The sequence below is a fragment of the Saccostrea echinata genome, unplaced genomic scaffold (assembly GCF_033153115.1).
Source record: "Saccostrea echinata isolate AGI-Se365-2 ecotype Australia unplaced genomic scaffold, CSIRO_AGI_Sech_v1 ptg000009l, whole genome shotgun sequence".
Classification (NCBI taxonomy): domain Eukaryota; kingdom Metazoa; phylum Mollusca; class Bivalvia; order Ostreida; family Ostreidae; genus Saccostrea; species Saccostrea echinata.
In genome coordinates, this window is record NW_026889758.1 from 4,564,586 (window position 1) to 4,592,415 (window position 27,830).

General features: G+C 33.5%; 1 protein-coding gene across 2 annotated transcripts; it reads left to right on the forward strand.

Moving 5' to 3' along the window:
- LOC133181635 (titin-like) lies at positions 1-27,430 on the forward strand. Of its 2 annotated transcripts, none has more exons than XM_061316179.1 (12): positions 1-518; positions 7,674-7,765; positions 9,317-9,518; positions 11,085-11,231; positions 11,771-11,896; positions 13,525-13,821; positions 20,256-20,633; positions 22,607-22,765; positions 23,541-23,663; positions 24,019-24,285; positions 26,357-26,485; positions 26,595-27,430. In XM_061316179.1, the coding sequence occupies exons 1-12, from the start codon at positions 467-469 to the stop codon at positions 26,696-26,698; spliced, it is 2,076 nt and encodes a 691-aa protein (XP_061172163.1). In that variant the 5' UTR covers positions 1-466; the 3' UTR covers positions 26,699-27,430. The 2 variants fall into 2 exon arrangements, with proteins under 2 accessions (XP_061172163.1, XP_061172165.1); XM_061316181.1 differs by having other exon boundaries at positions 7,677-7,765.
- The last annotated feature ends 400 nt before the right edge of the window (positions 27,431-27,830 follow it).

Genomic DNA, 27,830 nt, shown 5'->3' on the forward strand with positions numbered 1-27,830 from the left:
TTTCTACGAGCATTTATCAAAATATAGACACGATCCCCTCCGTTGTTAATCAATGGAGCGGAATTTAGGAATCCAGTGCATGTACACTGAAATGTTTTTTTTGGAGTGTAATTGATAAACTTTTGACTAATGCTTAGGAAAACAGCTCTTAAGACTGACAGCGTCGTTAGAGAGTGCTGGTCTGTATCGTTCTTGGGATTGGCGATATTTTGGCAAATTAGTTGGAAGGGCTTCCTTTTATCACGGTCTCAAAGCATCAGCCGCCGGTATTAGGTAATAGTCGTGTTCCTCCTCGAAACATGTAAATATCTTGCTGTGTTTGGATTATCCCCGCTCGAACATCCGGGACGTTTTGTTCACTTCATCTTTTTCTATTTCTCATTCTTTTGACGGAAGCGCTCTGCTTGTGTTTTGAACATTTAACCGCTCGAAGATCTAAACTTTTAGGAAAGCGAAATTTTCAACAATGTTTTGTTTTCACGTAGCTATTAATTTTGCTGGACTTTTGCTTGCTGTTGGTGAGTACAGTTGTGTACGTTTTATGGGTTAGATTTATAGATTTTACTTAGCGTAAATCTGTAGGTTATTAATTAATTTATTTATAATTAATTCGTTATCATAAAATTTGTTAATGACGTATTGTAGTAACAGGAAATACCAAACCGATTTTCTGTTTTATATAAAAGTAAAACAAAATACAAAGTTTTAAGTAGATTTTATACCATGCTTACCGGACGTTAAATGTGTTTTTGATGTGCTTTCCCCATACGACTGGGGGTTAATGAAGAAAGGTTTCTATTGGGTGCTCAAGACAAGCCAGATTAGAGCTATTTTATATCTTTTTAATTGGGTTCCAGCGTACTTCCTGAATTTTTAAAATTTACCAATTATCAATGAGAGTCGATGCTCACAATTACAGTTAGGCTTAGGTTTGGACGTATATTGGCCCATATCTGTTAATGGATAATCAACAAGAGATGGAGATAATCATGACCCTGATATTAAGACAATAATCCCATTATAACACCTGATTACCTCTCCTGTGATATAACAGGCTTCTCTTACACTGCACATCTACACGTGCTTCTGATCAAGAATTCGCACTTTTATATTTCGGTGTATCGACGGACGTAAACTGTGGTTCCTCTTTTATGATTCCCACAAACTCTATTGACCTCAAACAGAAAAAAGCATAACACTGACGAATTCATCACACTTTGCTTTAAAGTCTCTCTATGGGGTCTTGTAATATCGGAATTTCAGAAGACGGTGGGCTTCTCTTCAAGAGCAGATTGTATCAAAAGCTGGAATTCCTGGTAGATTAAATAACTGACTATAAGAAAATGTTGAATTTGTGACTATATATAATAAAGCAATTTTAGACGCGATTTTTGGATTTCAAATTGTACCTGAAATGCGTGTTTAATTTAAAAATAATAAAAATATTATTTTAAAAATAAAAAGGTAAATTACATTAGTGAGAGGAGAGGAACTCGCACAAAATACTCAAAAAGTTGACACGTATAAAATGAAGCCCGTCCTTGTGAGACAAACCATTCCGGGAATTACAGTTTACAAATTGCTAAATTTACCGAATTCCTCACTGATAAGATGCCATATGAAAAACTGAAGAAAAACAATAAATGTACAATTTTTATCTGATATAGAAAAACCAAGAACATCCAATTTTCTCTTTATTTTGACTGTCTTTTTTAATTTCCTAACCGACATAATTCAACACCCACGTCATAAAACGAACTACAGTCTGTAACTATTATTTTTCATTTAAAACAGAAGCCCAATTTGAAAGTTAGTATATCTCTTTTTTTAAAATCTGCAAGATGTAACAAATAATGTGGTCTCCAAGGTTACAAGAATTATGAGCATTTAAAGCGCCTTTTATGACCCATTTTATCAAATAAGAAAAATCAACAGCGAACAACATACATCTTTCTTTTTCCCGCACTAAAGGGCGTTTTCAGAATGGGTTCTCTGTTAGTCATCGCTCTATTATTCCCAGATTTGTATGTTAATAAAATTCTTTTTCTTAGATAGGGTGTATAATTAGCTATGCAACAGAAGGGGAACGATAAAGTATTAACCCTCTTGTATTAATCGGCACTAGATTAATACAGAGTTAATTACTAACAGAAAAAAATCAATGGGCTTTAACGCATGTGGCATTTACGATCATAATATCGTCTGAAGTAAAAACGGTGCACTGCAGCAAATGCAGTTTACTAATTCGATACAATGAATATATTTTTATGTCGATGTCAAAAACGATTTGTATTTTGTATGTTATGCATTGGACACGGACTGGAATTGAGAAAACGTCCTTATCGATGATTTTTAGAATAATACTTAGATGCAGGGAAAATAATTTGATCAAGGTCTTTATATGTCTGCTTATCATGTACGGTATTTTCTATCTATATTACAAATCATGTCTATAAATTGATGCCATTAACCGTCGTTGGGAGAAGCTCGACATTTTCTTGATATCATAAATAATCATTGTATTACATTTAAATGTATATATAGTTAAGCAGAAATTTGATTGAAAAAACATGTAGTGTAAGTGTTAAGGGATATGAACACAGCTTCGAAGTTATTTTGATAGAATTCCATGTCTTACATGCTGCATAAGTACAATACACGCTGCGGGAGCGTTTCATACAGATATAAAAGCGCATTTAGAAACTTCTTTTATCATAAAGTTCTCACAAATAAAATGTGATTTACAGTATTAAAAAGAAACCACTGGCATACTGTCAGTAAAATAATAAAAAAAAAATCTAACGAATTTTGATATACATCCTTGTATTTTCACAAACTAAAATTAATCTTTACTATTTAAGAAATGCGAATGTCTTACTATAATCGAGAAAGGGCAGAATATAAATGAAAGAAAGCAAATCTAACACACCAGTGTTGCCTGTTTGTGTTTATGGTTGTGTGCAGTGTTAGCAAATCGAACACACCAGTAAAACGTATTTTAAACAACAATAATAGCAGAGCTCGTGTACGAGTACGTCAGTTTTCAAACTCAGGTGTTCGAAGTAAGGTTTTAAAGAATATCGACGTGATTGAATATTAAGAATTTCCACGTAAGTTCAGATCATTAAACTGAAGTTATTTTTACAATTTAGAAATTTGAAATTGTAAAGAAAAGGGCAACACAGTTTCCATGCCTCTTATTTTAAAAGCTTTCAGATAATACCGAATGTTATAGTATGGCAGAAGACTTTTGATGCAATTTTTTTAAATGTACATTACGTAATCAGCACAGTACGTCTCAAAAGCGAAGTCTTGAAATCTTTTTTACCTTTTTAGATTAACATATCATAGACAACACAGTACTCACATATCAGAAACGTATATTTTTATTCTTGGAAAGTATCATAGTCACAGCGGAAACAGCCTTCAATTAACAATTCTCTGTACAATTATCTGTACAATTATCTGTACAATTCTCTGTACAATTATCTGTACAATTCTCTGTACAATTCTCTGTACAATTTTCCGTAAAATTCTCTGTACAAATCTCTGTACAATTATCTGTACAATTATCTGTGCAATTATCTGTACATTTCTCTGGGAATTTTACTATTTTGAATTTTGCTTTCAATCCTATGTCCACTGCAAATTAGTTTATCTTTTACTTCTACGTAATTTTTATTCAGTTGCTTAAAGAATTAACATTTTATGGTACTTGTTAACTAAAGAAATGATTTATTAATGAAAATAGATACATTTTCTTTTACAATTTGCAATTTGAAGATGGCGTTATTTTAAAACATCTTGATCAAACATTTTTTTCTTTTGCATACACTAGTAATGTTCCTTTTTATATTTTAATTGTTTAAAGATGTACATTATGGCGGATAATTAAAAAAAGACACGACTTTTACCCTCCAATTCTCACCAAATTTAAATTGTAGAACTCTTTCTTCCATTGTTTATTTAAGAAAAAAAACGTAACTTACCCCGTTACACGTGTATTTGTGGTTAGGGGAATTAAACCAAACAGGCTAGAAAGAGACAGCAGAAATTACTGTATGACATGTAACTTTCTTTAAATCCAATGTACAATGTTTAAGATAGTCTTTTTGTCCCCCCTTTTTTAAAGAATATTACGCTTTGACATGGGATAATGAACACTTACATTAGAATTCAATATATTAATGTCGACCCATCCCTTATACCAGAAGCTGAGAGATGTGAGTCTGGTATGTAGTCATTTGATCTGTTTGCATTAACTTTACAGACATAGCAAGCCCTGTGTGTTGAATTAAGATTTTACGGTTTGTTTTGGCTTTGTCTGCGGCACACGATCTTGACATATGGTTTGACTATTTAACCACCGTTTAGGTGTGAAAAGATAATCTAAACCCCATCATATGTAATAGAGATTTATGTTTTCTCTCCACACATGGTTTTGGGTGTTATGTTTTTGTCAGTATTTGTGTTAGATGGGATTTTAATATAGTAACTAGGATACACCTTTTGCGTTAAAGAGAGGAGTATGTAGGTCTTAATATAAAATTAAAAAGAAAATAAAAGATTACGAAGTTAAAGTCATTGCAAAGTCGTAACAGAACGTAATTGCCAAAATGTATTTCTATGACAACATTCTAAGAAACAAGGTATCCTTATCACTTCATATCGTTGAACAAAAAATAATCGTTTCTTGGATGGCGTTAAGAAGGTGAAAAAGTTCACAAAATCAATCAAGTTCGCTTGCCTCTTTCATCTAAGAACACACTCTACAAGAAAAGTTTGCAGCAGGTGCTTTGTGTCGGTTTCAAAGAAAGTTTAAACCTTGAAGGATTGCCATGTTATTAGCAGTGTTGATGATAAATGTTTGTTCGTAGCGATGCAGTGGGACAGATAAATTCAACATCTCTTACCAAATTCCTCTTCAAAAATCTATTTTAAGCAATTGATCTCATTTATAAAAAGTTCAAATCTGAAAATGAATATTAGCTTGCAAGGGAGCTAAACTTGATTAAAAATGCGTAGTCTGGTATATATACTAAGCATCTACATAATATATGATCTTGTATGATATTATATTTTGTGAATGATTTTTTAGGTTTCAAAAGAATGTGTGACTTTAATACTTAAATGCTTTTCCATAAGAATGTGTTTGACGAAAGAAATACCTCATAATCAAACTTAAAAGACTTTTGAACAGCACGACCTCTGCTATGTACAGTATCCTTCAAACGCGCCACTAAATCTTGTTAAATGACTTGAGAGTAATTCTCAATTTTCTTTTTTGTTTTATCTGATTTAGTAAAAAATCTCAGATCACTCGATCTTAGCATGCATTGGAAATATTTTTAAAATTTGGAGTACACCTAAAACATAAATCTTGACTCAGACCACTTGTCTAAGTTTATCTAAGTTTTCCGCGAACACTCAGTTTCATTATATATGTGAAGTTATAATGAAATGAAAATAATTCATGTACTTTGTTCAGTCTATTATCTAATTGGTCTGAATGATGGGTAGAAGTGAGTTAAACTTTCTCCGAGCCACGAGGCTCATAAGCCGGTGCCGGTTTCTTTGGTACTAAGCGGATGAGAGTCATTGACTCCCCTTGGACGGACACCAGTCTATCACAGGATAACCTGCAGTCGTTAGCCGATATACATTTAGCTACATGGAATGAGACAGTGCAGATAAAGTCCTTTGTCGAAGGAAACAACACACAACATCAAGTGCCCACAGCGGGGCTTGAACCACTGACTTTTGGATTACTGGCCAAACACCTACATGTATGACCGCTGGGCCATGTGCTCCTCTGGAAGCAGGTCCGTTGTCTGTTGTCGTTAACTTTTTACATGTACTCCTCCTGAACCACGTGACTAATTCCACCCCTACTTGACACAAGACTTCTCAGGCACGTAGTACTTTTTTTCGAAAGTCGGGGGAGGGATGAAAATTTGCCTTAAAAATCTTTGACAAGTAACACACAAAAAAAGAGGAAAATTGTCCAAACTCAAAAATCCTACTTCGTGGGGTTGGGTATAGCCTATAGGTTCCAACTTTTTACACAACCAAATTTTACCACATTACCTTGATTTGACTATACCACAACAAAAAGATTGTGTGGGAGTGGGTGGGGTTGAGGGCAAGCAGTTTTTGAATGAACAGTAAAAGGTTAGGTTATGTTTGGAAAAAGGGGACAGTCCCTCCCCACTAATATTACGTCCCTGCTTCTTTGGGTATCTGTGGAAAAGATGGACCGAAATCCTTTCCAAAGAGAGATAATTTATAAAAACCCTCTTCTGATATGTACAAGATTTATTATACATTGTAAAATGATAAAATTCATATATTACTATATTATAGGGAATAAATAAGCAAGCATCGCCATGCAGTAAAGATTTGAGATTTGTTAAAGACCACTTGGGCCAGGATAGGGCCATCTTGGAGGGCTAAGGGATATTCGTAGGAATAAAAACCCCTTGTACCGAGAAGAGTAAGGCTGTAAATGGTCATGTTTTGATGAATGCACTATATACATGTACATGTATCAATTTCCCAGAGAGATGGAGTTGGGGAGAGTCAGACTCAGATGAAAAATCACGGTGTATGCACGTGCCCCAATTTTAAAAGCTAAATATAAACAGGGGAAAGAAATCTGCTCATGAAGGAGAACATTTTCGAGAACTTTGTTTTGTAATTTTGACAAGAAACTTCTTACAAGGAACAAGGACAGAAGTACGCCTTTAACGTGCTAATGGGTGAACTATTTGTAAATCTGAGAACTTAGTAATTATATGGGCTAGAATATTCTATTTTCATAGAGACAAACAACCACACTTATAATGACAATGGTTGTTATAGCTTAATTGGTTTAGACATAAATTACTATTGATTTACTGTGCATTCCAGAGACATTGGATTCGTTCCCTGTAAGTGTTTGTACCCTGTTTAAATCTATGGTGATATCTGTGGTGTGTAAACTGCTTACCCCCGGGTAATCAATCAAAGAGGTTCAGCCACATTATCTAAAATTTCGAAGGGGGGGGGGGGTAAATAAGCCTGACACATTTATCCACAGATGTGCAGAAAAAATTCAAATATGCTCATTGCACACTCGCAAATTGTTGTTCTTTATACTAGTATGTTTAAGTACTACAAAACCAATTCACCTAAATGGTTCCAAAACCGTAAATGTTGGTCATTCTGAGATAAACTGGCTTCGGGTTTCTTCAAATGAAGGACCATGATTCTTCCAAACAAAAAAAAAATAATTTCATTTGTTTCATTTTGACGAATTATTTTGCACGTAATATATTAATACACAACTCATAAAGTAATGTTCGCCATTATAACAACTGAAAATCTTATCAACTAACCCTAAGTGCGAATGAGAGTAATGTTCACTCCTAGGAAATGTTATGACTCTGTAAATTTTCATTTCATTTGCAGTCTTCTTCTTTTAGGAAAATAATTAACAATAAAATAGTATTTTATAATTGAGTCTATCTCTATGTTTTTTTTCGTAGTGCTGCAGTGCATTACCGTAAATTAAAAAAATGGCTTTATATCATTAACCAAAGTTAAAAATATTGATAAGTAGGTCAAAATTCTAGGTCAAGGTGATGAAGTCAATAATGACATATTTTTGTCTAAAGTTGTAATGATTTATTTAGCAGCACAACAGAAACTCATCAACATAACGGGAACCGCAGGGGGACAGGTCACATTGCCGTGTTTGGTGAAAAATCTCGGACTTTACGATGAAGTAAGTTAACCATATGCCAGTAATAACCCTTAACATGTAAACGATTTTTCTTAGCTAACCTATCGACCAAATTTTAAACCACGCATATTCTGTATATTAAAAATTCAACGATAGTTAAGCATGCAATTCCAAGGCAAAATTCGTCAGAAATGAGAATGCTAAAAAAATCGCTCTAATCTAATGTTTGGCAAGTATGTATGCTTAAATCAAAATATACTGGTTTTGATTAGACGTCATTTTAAGTTTAAAGTTACAAACCAATTCTTGCGGTTTCCTCATCCTTTATTGTAAGCTCTTTTCGCCTTTGCCGTTTTTAGCTCACCTGAGCCGAAGGCTCAAGTGAGCTTTTCTGATCAAAATTGTCGAAGGCTTAAGTGAACTTTTCTGATCAAAATTGTCGTCGTTGTTCCCTGGCGGTAGGGCGCGGCCACAATAGAATATCAAACATATAGTAAAAGGCTTCTAAATCCATGATAAGTCAAAGAAATATTAAAACATCTTGAGTGAGTGTAGATTCAAGTGTGAATAAATCATGCCCCCTTGTATTTTTTTTTCAATACTAAACTGATTTCTGCTTTTTATCTAGCCAAATGGCAGGCCCGTAGAAAGGAAATTTAGCTGGGGGGGGGGGGGCATAGCCATACATTTTCAGTTGACAGTTGAGGGGACACTACCAAAAAGAGCTAGGTTCACTAATGCATAAAATGGCCCTGTAGATATACCAATTTATTGACTAATACCCCGTGCACCATTTTCAACATTAATATAGAGAAGAGACTTAGTGCTTTCAGTTTATATAACAGAATTTCCTATGAAGAGTCTACGGCAAGGAAAAACAGGTTGTGTGAAATTGCAATGTTATTAAATTTTGCAGAAAACATGTGTTTTTGAGAACCTTCAGCAAAGAATTAAAATATGAGCACACCCCTCGATCCCAAAATTAAATATGTTTTTATAATCTTCATTTACAGTTCTTTTATAATATATTTACACATTTTGTATCGGAGGTTGTGCTGTATACGAAATGTTGAAAAATTGCATCATATTTTGGCCATTTTTTGAAGAAATATTCAGGATATGTGAATAATGAAGTAATTCACGACGTCACAATGCATTGACTAGAAAGAAAATTACGTCATTTTCAGTAGATATTCATTCACCAAGTGCTCAGGTATTATTTATTGCCTTTTTGACTAAAAATATACAGTTTTGAATTTTCAGGAATTCAAAGGACCATAAAGGCTCTAAGTGGCTCTTGTTCTTTCCTGACAAGCAAAAAAAAGTTATCTACTACCAAAAATTCCTTGACAAGCAAAAAAATGTCATCAGACGTTTTTATTGAGGGGGCAAGGATATAGTATCTATGGTTACTATAGTAATCTATATATCGGCAAAATTATTGGGGGGCACGCCCCCCTGTGCCCCCCCCCCCGGTTCCTACGGCCATGGTGGGTTCAGGAGAGCGATGAGACCCATGAGTCTCTTGTTTGGAAGAAGGAGTCCAGATTTTCTCCTATACTGCACTGTATATACATGTTACATTAATTTAAGGTTATATGGCAAGGCCCCTATCAGGAGACGATATCTTTTGGAGATAGAATTATATCCAGCGACCAAAGCAGGTATCAATTAAAGCAGGAATACAGCGACGATAAGAGTCTGACCATATCAAATCTGAAATCCTCCGATCAAGCAGAGTATCGGTGCATGAAAGGGGCCACCCTAGTCCAAATCGTGTATCTATGGGTGAAAGGTATACATCTACAAACCTTCATTTTCTACTTTGATTATATACATTAACATTTGAAATAACGAAGAACAGTAATTATAATAACGAGGTTACATTTGCATTGATAGGCATAAAGTAAAAAAAGAAAAACTTTTCATGACAAACGAAAATTGATGCCAAAGTGCCAGAGTAAATCCGAGTAAATCATAACTTAAGTGTATATATACATGTATATAATGAAGGGAGGTAATAATCATATATATTTACATTTGCAAATGTTTTCTTTTATATAACACTATTAAAAGCAACACGTATCTATATCCGTATAAACACAGGTTCCTCGCGTCATAAACGTTCGACGTAATTTCTCAGTGACGTCATAAAGGGTCGACGCGCAATCAATGGATCAAATACGTGCCGTTGAGTTTGAAAAATAAAACATATCACGCGTTGAAGATTATAATCAGGAAAATATAAAATATGAATAAGTCATAAATGTAAATATAAGTAATAATGTATCATTTTTAAACATCTATCTGGATATAGATACGGGTTGGTACGAGATCAAACCATAAAGCCCTTCGGGCTTTATGGAATTTGATCTCGTGACCAACCCGTATTTATATCCCGATAGATGTTTAAAAATAATACATTATTTCTTAAATATTTGTTTTTTAAAAAATCTAGTTTGATTAAATGTTTACAGTAAAACTCGGTTATAGCGAAGTCCTTGGGACCTGTGAATTTACTTCGCTATATCCGTAATTCGTTGTATCCGTATAACGAATTTGCATAAGTATATATAACGAATTCGCAAATATACACGTTTCCTTCAAGTATTACTACCGAATATGTTAGGGAAGCAATTATTACAAAAGATACCTTGGATAACTAAGGTTTTATTATGAATTGAATTTTATATAGAAATCCTAAACGAAAATAATGTCAGTTCAATTTATCAAATTTTGAGGTCTTTGAAAATCCGTTATAATAGATGTAAATTTCATTATTTTTAACATCTACGGGATTCAAAATCAGTTCGCCGTTTCCGTTAATTCGTTATATCAGAGTTTGTTATAACCGTAAAATTTTACAAAGAATTGTTAAGAATTTTGCCGGGGACCCCGAAAAACTTTGCTATATCCGTGTTCGTACTAAACGAGTTTTACTGTACTTCGATGTATTGTAAGTGATATTCTGATGTATTATACTTTCATGTAAATTAGTTGAATCTGATTCGTTGAGAAACATTTGTTAAAAAACACTATTACCCGCTGAATAATGAAGCCACGCCCTCCGGCATAGCAACAGTCAACATTGCTTGACAACAGGCGATATTCCAAACAATATTGACTGCGCGGAATTTATGAGCGCAAGGTTCACTGTAATATGTATTTGTATAAAACATTCAGTATAATATAATAAATATTGTACTCGTATGTAGTTGTGTGTAACATTGAAAATTTTCACCCCTCGAAAACCATTCTCAACCTCGGCTGCGCCTCGGTTGACAATGGTTTTCTTGGGGTGAAAATTTTCAATGTTACACTCAACTACATGCAATATTTATATAATATAAACACCTTGCAGCGCCACCTCGAATCTTGGACCAGAACAAGACAATAGAAGCGTTTCTTGGGGACAAGGTCATGCTTCGTTGCCAAGTAACCGGCACTCCTCCTCCAACAGTGAAATGGTACAAAGAGATATTGGACAGCGGAACACGGATCCTTGAAGGTGGAAATTAATTGCATTGAAATACAGTATAGAAATATCAAATGTATTATTCTTTGTGAAATGAAGCCAAATTCGTAATCTTTTTTGTCTAGGAAAAGGGTAACAATCTTTCCTTAAGGATAAATAACACGAACATTTTTATCAGAAATCAGCAAAATTTCTCATAGATTAATATTCAAATAGGTAACCTGAATGATGTTTTCCAGGTAAAGTGAGAAAATTTTGTAAGATTTTGTCACAATGTCAAAAGTATGTGCAAAATTTTATATACAATATATTGAAAAGATACAAAGTCCTATATCTAAACATCAAAGAAAACTTACGATTTCTTTATATTTTAGGGATTGATTATTTATGCCATTTCCATTCAAAATCAGACAAAAAAATATTCATCAATCCATGCATCAAAAATGTGTTTGTGTTATGTATCCTTAAACCTAGTTAAAAATCACATGTTGCATTATTTTCTGTTCCTTATCAAATAAGAGACACGCTGGTCATTAATTGGTTTTAGGGCAAATTCTGATCTTATGTTGTAGATCTCGGAACAAAAGGAGCTCATTTCTCATTAAATGTGAAGCGTGATTCGGAAGGGACATACACGTGCCAGGCTGAAAATGGAATCTCACCTAAAGCACAAAGATATTTCCGCATTAATGTACAATGTATGGTTACTTTCTTTAAAAATTATTCATTTTCATTTAAATTGGTTTTAGAAATTTTTAGTAATAAATCATATATAGCATTATGCTCTCTCTATATATACATGCATGATTTTAACCACTTCGCAGCTAGCTGTCCTGGATAAAGTAGGGGATCTTACTGTGTAAAATGTTGAACATTTTCCACTGTTTTTCTAAAGCAGTTGAACAATTATCTAATGGATCAATGAGTGAAAACAAAAATTGAATTTCTGAAACCTCGCATACTTGGGTCTAGGGGCGTGACTAAATCCATCAAATTTGATAGGGGGGAAACCCTTCTTTACACTTGGAAATCAAGCAATGAGACAGTATGATAATAATGACAACGTGGACTTAGCAATAAAATTTCTGGTTGTAGTTCTCAGAGGCTAAGCATGTTTTGAAAATGTCTTGTATCTTTGCATTAATACAAACATGATCAGGTACATTAAATAGTAGAAAGAAATACTATGAACACTGGGTTTAGGTACCAGTTCTAAGGTGATTCGAAATAGTCATATATTAAAAGTGCAAAATTATGTTTGTGATTTTTTCCCCCTATCTTCCACAACATTTAAAAGTTTATTGATAATAACTGTTGATAAGGATGTACCAAGATCGTGAAATTTATAAACACGAGCCAGATTTCAGACCCTGGGAATGGGTTTTACAACTGTATTGGTCATGTATTGCAAATACGTTGTATCTTTGAACATTTTTTCACTCTAAAACATAAACCAGACGTGGGGTCAAATTTTCGTGGTTAAGATAAAATGTAAGGTTGTGAGGATTTGAATTCCTGGTCGAAGAAGTTGTAGTGTTGTCTTGGTATGAAATTTTAACATTTCGTGGTGGACATGAACTCGTGGGTCTCTTCAAACCTCGAAGACAACGCAATTTGACCCCCCCCCCCCCCCCACGAAAATTAGAGATTTCCCAGTACGTGACTCGTGAGCTCAGGCCTCTAGACTAGTTTAGTTGATCATTATTGAAAGTTCATTATTTCTTCGAAATTCTTCGTTTTGCCATCTACCTATCCTAGATTGCTTGTTTGCATTATTACTCATTATCATTGAGCAAAGCGCCCTCTACCAGATTTGTCACTTGTCAGGGTGAGAGGTTTATACCTTGAGGAAATGATAACGTGTGGAAAAAAATATCGAAAAAAATGTGTCCCCTGAATCTGGGTAAACAGATATATGTAGTGTACACGAACTCCCCTGTAAATGAAATAAGGTTCTTTGAGCCATAAGTCTGCCACAGCAATGATTCCAAATCACTTTGATAAAGGTAGCTGGAAATAAAAGAATGTAATTCTTATACGAAATACGACAACAGAAAAAAAATACATCGTTGAAAATCTTTTGTTAGGTTCTGATTTTAATGTGTAGCAAGGAGTTTGTGTTCATTTGAAAATATATGGATACTCAATAAGGAGCTGGAGATGGCCTTAAAAAGCCAATGAACAAAGAATTTTTGTCAAAAACCAAATTAATATATCCACTAAACTTTATAGAATATGCTGACAGTGCATGTATGTCTATATCAGAATGCAATGTCAAAATTTTGTTTACTTTGAAGAGTGTGTGTGGTTTTTTTTCTTTTCCCAGTAATGCCTGTAATCACAGCCCCCAGACATGTAGAAGGAGAGCGTGGACAACAAGCACAACTACAATGCACTGTTGAAGGATATCCGGTGGGAAAGGTAACATGGTGGCACAAAGGGAAACAACTGACGAAAGACTATCGTACCAGCTTCAAAGTTTTTAACTCTTCATCCCATATTGCCAGATATTTTCTAATTATCAGCGCTTTGGAGTCGTATGACTTTGGAGTGTATACTTGTAGAGCCAGTAATAATGCCGGGACAGCCACTGGCCAGATACAACTGATTGAGAAAAAAACAGGTAAAACACTACTGGAACATTTTGGCACTTAAACAAATGTGTTTATAAAGATATGTACTCTGCTGATATTAAAAAGATGCATGAGTTCCTGATTGACAATATCTGTTGGAATTCCCATGGATACCTATTGCGCACCGTTGTTAACAGACCTATTTTTGTATTCATATAAAGCAGAATTTATTCAAAATCTTATACATGAGAAAATGAAATCGCTTGCTGTGGCCTTTAACTCGACATTTAGATATATCGACGACATATTATCAATTAACAATAGTTATTTCCATTCATATGTCGACACGATATATCCCAGTGAGGCTGAAATAAAAGATACCACAGAGACTTACACATCTGTTTCATATTTGGATATTTTACTAGAAAAAGACGTTAATGGTGTTCTAACAACCAAACTTTATGATAAACGTGATGACTTTAACTTTTCAATCGTCAACTTCCCTTACTTATGCAATATACCCTTATCACCTGCATATGGGGTGTACATCTCTCAGTTGATTCGATACGCAAGAGCATGCTCTACGTTTGGACAATTTCTAAAACGAGGTAAGTTATTAACAAACAAGTTGATGAAACAAGAATATCAGCAGTCTCGTTTAAAGTCATCATTTCGTAAGTTCTATGGTCGATACAATGACCTATTCAGCAAATACAATCTATCATTAAGTCAAATGCTGACTGACTTTTTTCATACTAATTGTTAGGTCATTATTTACACACTGAATTGTCTACAGATTTTTCCGTTATTTCCCTATCATGACGAGGAGTACATGGGGGTGTGACAGGTCGGCAGGGGATGCTCACTCCTCCATGGCACCTGATCCCACCTCTGATGATTTTGGAGGTCCGTGTTTGCTCTGCTCCCGATTTGTATTGTTTTAATGGACTTTGAGCTTAAATACTTCTCTTTATCTCCATATTTCATTCTAAAATATGATATATATATATATATATATAGAAAGCACTACAAAAACCAACAACACTGTATATCCTAAGTGTCGGATCTACTAAATCGATACAAGGTCAAGGATGAAAATTTATATAAAGCACTAAAAATGACCAACGACACGAACAATAGAAATTGTCAAATTTTCGGGACGCCCTATCCCTTCCTCAGGACAAAGAAAAAAGTTAAGAAGTCATAAAAACAAAGGAAATAGAAAAACAAAAACGGCTAGCACTACTACTAAACTACCAAACACCAATTATGTACTATGTTACATGTTGAATTTGAATTTTATAATCAGTTGTAAAGAAATAAATCCGGACCGCTATGAAATACGTCCGGTCTCTCGGGTGTACTCTGGTGAAGTGCGATTTACATAATTGAACGAATTAATTATCGCTAATTAATTACGGCCAAGCAGTAAATCGTACACTGTCTTATTCTCTCAAAATAGCTTAACTTTACATAATAAAAAGAAACCAAAGAAAGATAATTTAGATGTATTATAAATGTATATATACTTTTCCTTGCTTTTTCTCTGAGCATCAGTCCAATTGGTCCAATTGGACCGATGCTCAGAGAAAAAGCAAGGAAAAGTTCTGGATGCACAGACTGAAGTCATTCCGCCCTAATGGTATCAACAAACTAAATGACTTCACCAGGATGAACGTGAACTAGACCTTATTCCTGATTGTAACAAACAAGTTTATTCTGTCTATATAGTGTTAACTTTACCGTTAATTCGCTTTATCAATTCTGGAACAACCCACGCATAGATTTTTTGCTTACATTTTTGTTTATTATTTCTTTTATCCGATAAACAGTCCTAAAACATTTCCAAATTACATTTATAATACATCTCAATTATCTTTCTTTGGTTTCTTTTTATTATGTAAAGTTAAGCTATTTTGAGAGAATAAGACAGTGTACGATTTACTGCTTGGCCGTAATTAATTAGCGATAATTAATTCGTTCAATTATGTAAATCGCACTTCACCAGAGTACACCCGATTCAATTCAATTCAGTTTATTCTCACATTGTATAAAACAACATAGAGAAAATAGAACAACGATATCAAACAAAATACATGATGCAAGAGTGTACAGTTTACATTAACCTGGAAGGGTAACTCTCTTATTAATTATATTGATAAATTTACAAAGGTTATTGATGACAGATACCTTTTTACATGAAAATAAATTTAAAAACTTAATTTTCTACAATCATTAAAAGCAGGACATGACATAATATAATGGTATTCGTCTCCAGGATCATTATTACATAAAGTACAAAATCTTTGATTTGAGGGTATATTGCTCCATCGGCCTGTCTCGATTGGTAATTTATGATTACTAGTTCTAAATCTTGCTATTGTAGTTATAATATTCATTGACACATTCATGTTTAAATAGTTTCTAGTTGTAAAAATACTATTAGTGAACAAATTGTAAATTTTGCCTTTACCAGATGTATTACAATCTGAATTCCAGTTTTGTTTAAATTGATCAATCAGCGTTTGCTTAATTACAATCAACAACCATTTTTCATTGTGAACATTCTGCGTCATCCAAACATAATTCAATCCACATTCTTGTAAAATACTTCGTATACATTCAATCCATTTAAAACTACAATTAACAGTGTTGTGCATTGATGAGCTGTATAAAAAATTATATAAAATATGACACAATTTTGTCTCTTTACATTTCAACAGTTTTACCCAGAATTTTATCATTCTCATTTTAATATTTATACTCAATGGATATCTGCCAAGCTCACCATAAACCATATAATTTGGAGTAGATGTCTTAAGCTGAAGTATAAGTTTACAAAATTTGAGTTGAAGTTTCTCAATAATGTTCACATTTTCAAATCCTCATATCTCACAACCATAAAGAAGAATAGGGATAACCATTTTATCAAACATATCAATTTGACAATCGATGGACAAATTCAATTCTCGTGATTTTTTAATTATGGCGTATATAACTCTGGTTGCTCTTTGTACAGTATATTTTCTTGTGCTATAAAAAGAACCAGTTCTTGAGAAAAACACTCCTAGATATTTAAATTCTTTTACAATTTCAATAACATTATTATTATAGGTAAATGCTACGTTGGATGGTTGTCTGCCCTTACCAAAAATTATGATTTTTGTTTTATCAATATTTACGTGTAATTTCCATTTTTCACAATATTTTTGAAAACAATTGAGTTGATATTGAAGATCATCCTTAGTTTCAGACATCAGTACAGTATCATCTGCATAGAGCATAATCATAATTCTTAAATATACATCTAACATTTGCTCAATTTCTTCAGACAGGCTGTTCAATCCAATCACATTTTCTTGTATTAAAAATTCTTCTAAATCATTAAGATACAATGCAAAGAGAAGAGGAGACAAATTTTCTCCCTGTCGGACTCCATTTCGGCAGGAAAAATATTCAGAAAAATCATTATTATAAAATATTCTAGATTTACAATCATTATACATATTAATAATAACTTTAAGACATTTCCCCGTAAGGTGGTATTTAACAAGCTTTTTCCACAACCCTATTCGCCATACTTTATCAAATGCAGCCTTGAAATCAATAAAGGCACAATATAATTTCTTTTTCTTTAGTAAAGTGAGTTCTATCAAAGAATGAAGTACGAACATATTATCAACAGTAGAATAATTTGCCCTAAAGCCGCTCTGGTTTTCCTTAATGAGGTCTACATTATCTGCATATGAGGTCAGTCTTCTACACAAAATAGATGTAAAAACTTTTCCAAGACAACTTAACAATGTTATAGGACGATAATTTTGCGGGTCGGTATAACTACCTTTTTTCTTATAGATTGGTTTTATATTTCCAACTAGCCACGCCTCGGGAACAATACCGGTATCAAATACTAGGTTAAACAATTTTACATAAAGTGACACCATGACATTAATAGATGACTTAATGTACTTATTTATAACAGTATCAGGCCCTGGCGATTTATTGTTCTTAATTGTCTTCACTACATTAAGAATTTCATCTGAGGTAATTGGGTCATTAATAAAAGAACTGTCTTCAAACGACTCAAGAATACGTTTATCAAGTTCGCTATCTGAACCCCCTGAGTCCTGTTCATTTTCATTAACATTCTTAAAATAGTTATAAAACTCTACAATATATATGTTGTGTTGCTCTTTAGGTCCTTTACCATTTACTATATTCCAGTATTCTTTTGGGTTTGAACTTCTTAACTTTTTAATATTACGTTGTAACTTAATTCTATAATCTTTACAAAAAATCAACATCGTCTTTTCTTATATTATCAGGGTCTAAAATTTTGTTGTGTATAATTTGCTCGATATTTAGTAGATCTGGTGTACTTATATTATTACAGAAATCATTCGATTTAGTGGAGTCCCACGACTTAATTCTTTCGTGTAAATTTCTTTGTGACATACCTTCTAATTCATTGTCACTACGTATAATACTTAGATGACATGCCAGGGGCATATGGATATCTGAGTACAAACAATTAAAATCTAATACTTCAAAGTGTCTAACAAATTGAAAAAAATCAGCATTGCATATGAAATAGTCAACAATACTTGACCTGGTGGTTGTAAAATTCCCCTTTTCTTCATCATTTGGTACTCTACCGTTCATTATATATAAGCTATTTGCCTTACAAAAATTCAGTAGCTGATATCCATAAGCATTCGTCTTACTATCACTACTTTTTCTGTTAATATTTACATTATATTTACCCAACTTGTTAACATCACTTAAATTATCACAATCTTCATTTAAGGATAATTCAAATTCAGACAATTCATTTTCTTCAAAATAATCTTTTTTTTTCAGACACCCTAGCATTAAAATCGCCTGTCAAGCAAACAAAATCAAAATGATTTATTAAGTTTAAATACTCTAGTTCTATTTCATCAAATGCCTCTGGTGAGCTATATAATGAACCTTGTGGGGGATATATACAATACCAAATAAAACATCACTATTACAATTAAACAGTTCACCCTTCACCTTTAACCAGTAAACAAATTTACAATCAGTTTCTATTGGTGTAATGAATTCCGATAAGGTTTTACGAAACCCGACAATTAATCCTCCCGATCGAACTCGTGCACATACGTTTCTATTTTTAGCGAACAATACGAAGTCTTTCAGCTCAACACTGTCAAGGTCATCTGTTTTGGTTTCAGTGAAGCACACAAGATCGTAATGGTTCACTAGTTCTATAAACTCAGGGTAATTTAGGCGTCTGTTAATACCGCAAACGTTAACAGAAAGTATTTTCAGCACGGTATCAAGATATTTTGTGTTGACATTTTCATTGAGTTGGTTGTTAAAGTTTTTAAGAGAGTCAGAGTCTGATGATTCACTTAGATATTCGGACGCGTTTCTTTGACACCCTCCATGGTTTTCCTATTTCCTACGTCCAGACTTTCTTCTCGATCCTCCTCGGCCTCCACCCCTGGGTCTCGGTGTGAACTCTGGAGCCGCTGCTGATAGACGCGAGTCTGTACGTCGTCGAGGCGGCAAATTTAAATCTGTGTTACCATGCTCTTCTTCCTCGTCTGATTCATCAAGTGTGAAAAGTTCCCCATCAATGTAAAGTTTATCATAAATGAGTTGTGCTCTCCTCTCTTGTTGCTTAGCTGATTTGAAATAAGGATAAAGTTTTTTTCTCTTTTCGTTGATTTCACGAGGAAATTGTTCACTAATTCCAAATTGTTTATTTTCTTCTCCTGCTAATTTATAGGCTGCCCTCCTTACCATTTCCTTTTCCTTAAACAGAACAAATTTTGCAACAATTGGTCTGGCTTTCTCAGGTATCTTCCTTCCCATCCGATGCACTCTATGAAATTCTACCTTTTGAATTATCTCTAGTTTTTCTTGCATAAATGCGTTTATCTTCTCTTCACAGTTTTCATCTTGAGATTCAGGAATTCCGTAGAAAATCAAGTTGTCTCTCATTGTTCGAGCTTGTAATTCAACATGGCGATTGTTAAGTTCCTTCACTTCAAGACTCAGATTTTCCAATTTTGCAGTTAAATTAGCATTTGATCTTTCAAGGATTTGAATGGATTGTAGCAACGAGAGACCGGACGTATTTCATAGCGGTCCGGATTTATTTCTTTACAACTGATTATAAAATTCAAATTCAACATGTAACATTGTAAATAAATAGTGTTTGGTAGTTTAGTAGTAGTGCTAGCCGTTTTTGTTTTTCTATTTCCTTTGTTTTTATGACTTCTTAACTTTTTTCTTTGTCCTGAGGAAGGGATAGGGCGTCCCGAAAATTTGACAATTTCTATTGTTCGTGTCGTTGGTCATTTTTAGTGCTTATATATATATATATATATATATATATATATATATATATATATATATATATATATATATATATATATATATATATATATATATATATATATATTACTAAATATCATGAATACCATGCTTTTAGATATCAGAGAGTCCAAGTGCGAGAAGATCTACAGTCCACAGTGTCACGGAGTCTTACAGACAAATTTTACTTTACTTCCAAACAGCCAAGGACACACAAAACAAGATAAAGCAGCTTTTGAGTTTAACAAATTGTATACCTTAATTAAGGTTCAATGCAGTAAATTCTTGTTGCCGTTTCTCTGTGGAACCTTTTTTCCGCCCTGTATCAATGATACCGTCTACCCCTTGTGTCCAGATCTTTGCGAAAAGTGGCGAGATGGATGTAGTGGCACCGTGAGCAACTTTGGCTTTTCTTGGCCATTTTCCTGTATAGAATTGTATCATCGACTGAATGGGAGTCAGGTGTGTCTGGGAACAAATGGTGTAGAGAAAATAGGTAAGATAGAACAGGAAAGCAAAAGATAACTGTACGGTTTCCTTCTTCTGTACTTTCTTGAATGTCCAGGATGGATGCTAATGAATTGTTTTGTGGATAAATTATTGCGTGGACCTTGAGGTCAAAAAATCTATTAGCAAGGTTAAATCGGATGCAATGGGGGAAAAGTCAGATTGCGCATGCACCAGAATGCTAGTCAAGTTCGCTCTTGGGACAATGCACCAAACCAAACCAATACTCACCCTCCGTTAAGATAACTCGCAGGGTTCGACACTAACGTTAGTCCGTTAGTCTCAGACTAATACATTTTCATTCGGACTAATAAAATCTGTGGCTAATTTGTCCGAACGGACCAATAAAAATTTCTGGAAAACAGATTGAATAAATTAACGATGTTCGATTCTCCACAACTTTTACTGGAAAACCCCGCATGTATTTTTAGCTTTCTAGCTTCTTGGCGGGTAGTTAAGTAATTCCGAGCCAACTTGGCGCTTTCTTTTAGGACTGATTGATATGAAACTAAATATTTTAGCGATCATGATTTAGTATAACACATGAAGGATGATATGTATAACGTTAAAGAAAACAGAACGAGATCGGGAATACGATCGCACTTCCTGATCGCGATATTTTAACAAATGCTTTGTTCATTTCAAAAAAAAGAAAAAATACATTGTTATGTTTATTTTAAATAAATCGTGATTAAACATTGACGTTTCTTTTCTTTTTTCTTTTTTTTTTTGACGGACTCGTAAAATCGCGTGCGGACTAGTAAAAGTATTGAGGCACTAGTCCGGCCGGACTAAAGCCTAAAAATGTAAGTGTCGAACCCTGGACTCGTCATATTCGTCGCCCTCATGGTGCAGTGGGTAGAGCATTTGCTCTAGAGTTGCGGAGTAAGGAGTTGGTCCTTACGTCGCGGGTTCGAATCCCACTGCGGGAAGTGGAGACTGGTCCTTCGGATAAGACCGTATAAAGCGAAGTCCCGTGTCGAAGTAGGTGCTGGCTCGAAAAAGATCCCTCACTTCTAAATGGCCCCGAGTGTCGAGTATAAGTCTAAAATTTGCAGCCCTCCAACGGCACAGACAACTCGCCCTAGCTGTTTTATGTGATATACAAGTCATTTAACTTGTAGGTATGTATAATACAAGCTCCAAATCTCCTCTTCTGCAGATGCATCTTAATTAGTAATTTGAAATATTTCTATTATAGTTATACATATGGTATCAAAATGGTAGAAATATCTATAATATCTAACAATTAAGATGTAGAATGTCTGTGGTACAAGTAACTTATAGAGGATGAAAAATGAAGTGGAGAGAGAGGACAGTTGTTTTAGGTTCTAGTTGTGCTGATTCTAAAAGATTTCCTATCTATTATGATACGTGTACGTGAGAGCCTTTTTTGACTCCGAGGTTAATTTTTAAGGCTGCATTACCGAAAGCTAAACCAACCGTGATCTGCTTTATCAGATATGTCGTATGAACAGTCCTGCAACTTTCTGTTGCTCTGACGATAACAAATTGTGAGCCAGAAGTCATTTGGACCCTTTAAGACCATTTGAAGTCTATGAAATTGTTTTATATCTAAGTTGATACACCATCAGAAATCATAATAAACCACTCGTGAAAATAAGCTTCAGAATTCCGAATGATTTTTTGATATGGTATTGATACAGATAGTCTGTGATATGTGATTTAAAATTGATGTAAATAATGTAAATACATTGGTGTAAATACTAAAACATATTTCTATTTTTGGAAACATTTTTAAAAATTCAGGAACATGACTGAATCTGCTAACTGAAACCCTTTTTAAGTTGTTAAGTTAAAATTCAATCTTGATGGTTCTTAGTGTAAGGGATGAGATGCATATTATATGCTTGCGAGATTTTTTGGCTCTGATGTGTTATTGATCAATGGACATATCCTGTTACGTTTATAACGAAATTCTTATATTTTCATTATTTTCAGCTCCCTTTATTAAAATTACAAAAGTTAGTGATAAAGAACAGTTGTTAGAAGGAGAGAAATTGACATTGCACTGCACGGTTATAGCTAACACTAATTACAGTATTACATGGTACAAAATCCGTAAACCGTCATTTATATCGAGACCAGAAAAATTTAAAGGTAAGTGTTACGATGTTACCATGCCACATTGTTTAATTACTTTCACTTTCAGTCCTAAACTACCAAAAATAATCACTTCAGTGTTTTTCTTGAAACATGTATCCGCAATACAAACGTTCATTCAAAAGTGTTTTTTATCGACTGTAGCAGCGGCAGATCTATTTGTGGTTGTAGCTCTGAAATATTTCATTCAAAATCATGATAAGTAAAGTCATAATAACAAAGAACATTTAGGTGATAAACTGCACATGGGGGAATGAGGCTATATCTGTTATTGTATTCTATAGAATGTTTTTTGATAGCATGCATAAATGTTATGAATAAAAAAAATGTTTTATAATATGTATTAATCATGAATATTTCTGCGTTTCTATTTTTTGTCTTTTCAAATCACATATACTGATTAATATATGATTTTACAAAGAGTTTTTACCATAAGTGCTTCCTAGAATGGGTGTGTGTAATGTATACAAGCAACTCAATACGAGTTTCCGAATTATTACAGTGCTTAAAAAAGATCTTGTACTAAAATTTGTTTTGAATTTGCTATGAATGCTAATGACACGACGAGTATTTTTTTTTTTTTTTTTTTTTTTTTTTTCCGAACTCTTCTTATTTATCATTTAATTGTTTAATATGATGTCCATCATCTGCAGAAATCAAATACATCATGATCAAGAAAAGTTTGCAGGCGATGTTATTTAATGCTTTGCATCAACATATTATCTTGTTATAATTTTTTTGTCTAAAGTCAACAAATTCTTATCGTTTTCAGTGGGAAGCGGGAAACATTATGTAATAGAGAACGTAGATCATGATGACGCTGGAATGTACATATGTGAGGCAGCCAATGGAAAGGGAGTGATGGATTCCAAAAATATAACAGTTGACGTTGAGTGTAAGAACTAGATTGTTTCGTAAGACAGAAGAGGGAGCAATTTTTTTTACAATGAATTAAACATTTTTTCATTTCATTCAATGAAAAGGTCTTTTCAGGTATTTAAAAATGATCACAGGCTGCAGAGGATTCTATTATGAGAAAAAGGATTGAATATCTGAAACTGAAAATACTTTTAAAATTGTATTTTTTAAAATTCATATCGGATGCCCTTTAATACCAGTAGGTACAATTATTGCAGGTTCAAAAACAGAAAAATAGGTCATAATAATAGGTCAACACTTGCCACTGGAGATTACACTAAAATCATGACATAAACACACATTGGTATGATCTTGATATTTGTACATTTCAGTTGCTCCAAAGGTCGTTGTCCAGGCAGAAGTGGCACTAATGACCGGTCTGGATATGGACCTGAAATGTGAAGTTTTAGGGAATCCACCACCAATTGTTACTTGGAGCAAGCAAGATAATATGTTCAAAACTGGACGAGAAACCCATAGTAAATACTCGAACACTTTTACCTTGAAAATAAGGAATATGAGTAAAAGTGACTTAGGAGACTATAACTGTTCTGCTGTGAATATTCTAGGCAGTGACTATGGATTAACAACGATCAAAGGTAATCATTTTTAGATATCGTTACTCTATAACATGTAGAACGAACTGAAATCCAATATGTTAAATCTTTTCAGCAAAGGGAGAAGTTGATCACAGTTTTTAGGCTCTTGTTCAGTTACCTTGCTTTTACGTTTTATGCACCCGAAGATCGGGGACATCATATTTTTTGTAATTTTCCCGTTTTTCCTCTGTATCTGCAACTTTTAAACTGTAGTAGGTACAAAGTTTACATATTCAACCATTGTCCTTTTAACTGTTAATTTATTCAAATCTTTCATATTCTTAAGAGTTATCTCTCTTTGTCGGCGTAATGTCATTTTTCTCACTATATCCTTTGTAACTCACTTCTTACTTTTTTTGTAATTTTAAAGCATGAGACGATTTGAGACAATTTCGTACCCATATAATAAATGTATACTCAATATTTAAAGTAGATCGAATGTTCTTTAGAATTTATTGAGAGTTGCTTTCACTCGAGTGAAGCCATCTTCAGACAAGTTACTTCAAATAAACAATTTTATGAATACGTACTTTTCTATTCTCTATTGAGAAGTTGATGGCTCGTTTTAATACTCCCCCTCAACTTCACTACGAGAGGCCTAATAAAAGCAGTTCAGAAATTGACTACATGAAGAACCAAAACCGGGTCCCACTTCGATCGATGTTTTAGGATTGATGCATTATCATAGACATATTTTGGATGCACAGATGTTGTTTTGCAATGGAAATGCGATTAAAAATACCGATTCTGCTGACTTAAAACACATTTATCACGGTAGAACACTTACTTGCGATATGTGTCGCCGGATTCGTTTATTCATTCAAAACTGCGTTTGAACCCGGTTGACCTCTAACAAAGTCTAAGACTATTCCTCCGGATAACTATTTAACACTGGAACATTTAATCCAATTTATCCGGAAAGAAAGTTTTAGACTTTGTTAGAGGTCAACCGGGTCCAAACGCAGTTTTGAATGAATAAACGAATCCGGCGACACAGATATCGCAAGTAAGTGTTCTACCGTGATAAATGTTTTTTAAGTCAGCAGAATCGGTATTTTTAATCGCATTTCCATTGCAAAACAACATCTGTGCATCCAAAATATGTCTATGATAATGCATCAATCCTAAAACATCGATCGAAGTGGAACCCGGTTTTGGTTCTTCATTTAGTCAATTTCTGAACTGCTTTTATTAGGCCTCTTGTAGAGAAGTTGAGGGGGAGTATTAAAACGAGCCATCAACTTCTCAATAGAGAATACGTACTTTTCCACAAAGTTACTTTAAATAAACAATGTAATAAATACGTACTTTTCCTCAAAGTTACTTTAAATAAACAATATGATGAATACGTACTTTTCCGCAAAGTTAATTTCAGTTAAATCAACAATGTAATGAATATACGTATTTTTCCGCAAAGTTACTTTAAATGAACAATGTAATGAATACGTACTTTTCCGCTAAATAAACAGTGTAATGAAGCGTACTTTGTATACGTACTTTTCCGCTATTTAAAGTTACTTTTTTAAAATAAAAATAAACAATGTAATGAATACGTACTTTTCCGCAAAAAAAGACACATCTTCGGCTTAAATTAGGCAAAACAAAGTGTAAACCCAGTATATCTATCAGAAAATGTTTAGTAGCGGTTTTTAGCCGCTTAGATAAAAGAATGATGAAATTTGTGGACATAAAACAAAAAATTCCTTTCGTTCAAATTGTCTTCAAATGGTTGGAAACAATATTTATTCCTTCTTAAATTCTATTTTTCTACATCAAACACAAAATTTCAAATAAACTTAATTGTAAATTTCAGAAATATCTAGTTAAATTGACAAATAAACGAAGAAAGTTTTAACAATACTTAACAATTAAAGGTCTAAAGACAATTCTATACTCAAGCAAATGCTAAAAAATTAAAATGTTGAAAAGATGGACGTAAGTTTATAGCCACATTTCCACTTGTGATGAAAAAAATCCAATTGATTTCACAAGTTGTACTCTTTGTGCGCAAAGTCAGTAAATTTGCTGGAAAGAAAAGTTGTCGTTATGTATAAATGTCATTGAACTGTAGATTATGGTATGCCAGAGACAACTCGAAATCCGGAGCCTGTTGTCATAGTTTCCACGACAACATTGAAGCAAACAACAAGATCATTAGAAGCACCCAACAAAGAAAGTAGTACATCTACATTTGCTGGAGGTATGTATTTTCTTTGTTATGTGGATCAAGAAACTTCTATTTTAAATCATGACTTCACGTTACCAGGCAAAATTAATCTTGCATTGAAATTATTTTTTTTCTATTTCAGAAAAGTCAGGAGAAAGCCAAGCTGTTTCAAATAGTTGCAATATTACATATTTATTGTTTTCATTATTGCTGACGCTATTAAGTATGTCAATATTACATAATTAGTACTATTCATTTTGCATATAAATTCCAGAAGTGCCATGTATTTAATATCCCAAAAATTAGCAAAAATAAATATCAAGCCATTGTCATCTCACATTATAAACAATAATTCGATATAAATACCATACCACAACCATTCCTACGTTAACAGTGAGAAATGTGGTGCTATTTTTTTTCGCCATTTGCTCGATGGAAAGCCAAAAAAATGCGAAAAAAGATATAACAAGATACATTTGTATATGATGGATTTTACTTCAGATTCCCATATATCCATGCGTGTGTGAAAGTGAGTGTGAGTGTGTGTGTTTGTTTATAAAGACCTTTCGCAGTAATTTGTATAATACATTTACATCATGCACCTACATGTATGTGCTTTGATGGATGAAATACTGTAATACATGTTATCCTAACACTATCATCAATTGATTTTAATTCAGCCCTATTTTATCATTTTGTGACATATAGAATTTTATAGAGAATTTTACAAAAGGTTATGAAATTATCAATGATGAAGTCTGGTTGATATCACTTTGAAAATAGATTATGTTGAATGCGATTAGGAAAGCAAATATAATTTTAGATTTATGATTCACGAAAACCTTTATTTATAGAATATATATGAAAAAAATGATATGTGTATATATGTGGTTTCATTGGCATGTGTAGATCATTCGCAGTATATTATATTGTCTTGTATTTTTAAAACTCTGAAACAAATAAATGTATATAATTCTGTGATGTTTTTTGTGAACTGTTCTAAATTTCTGTTATTGCAGTTTCGAGCTATTTTCTGTGATATATACATGTATATTTATATATACTAGATGAAATCCCGCGCGCAAGCACGGAGAATTGAATTTATACCACTACCGACAGAAAAGTTCCAATAATATATATGACAGCCTACAGGCTTATAGCAGCAAGAAATATTTTGTTCAAAATCCCGCATTTAGTTTTGGAGCAGAAGTAAATGTACGTCTCCACCCCCCGACCTTCTTTGTAAAAACTTGAAAAATAACAATTTCAGTAATTGACGTTTATTGTACTTCAGGTGCTCTTATTTCATCTCCGTTCAAGGATAAAAGCAGCGAATATGCACATTTTAATGATAAATTGAATTTTTCTTTTCTTTTGT

Coding starts and splice junctions, on each gene's coding strand:
- LOC133181635 (XM_061316179.1), top strand. CDS start 467: ATGTTTTGTTTTCACGTAGCTATTAATTTTGCTGGACTTTTGCTTGCT. Junction 23,664..24,018: donor TATAACAGTTGACGTTGAGT/GTAAGAACTAGA, acceptor TGTACATTTCAG/TTGCTCCAAAGGTCGTTGTC. Junction 24,286..26,356: donor TGGATTAACAACGATCAAAG/GTAATCATTTTT, acceptor ATTGAACTGTAG/ATTATGGTATGCCAGAGACA.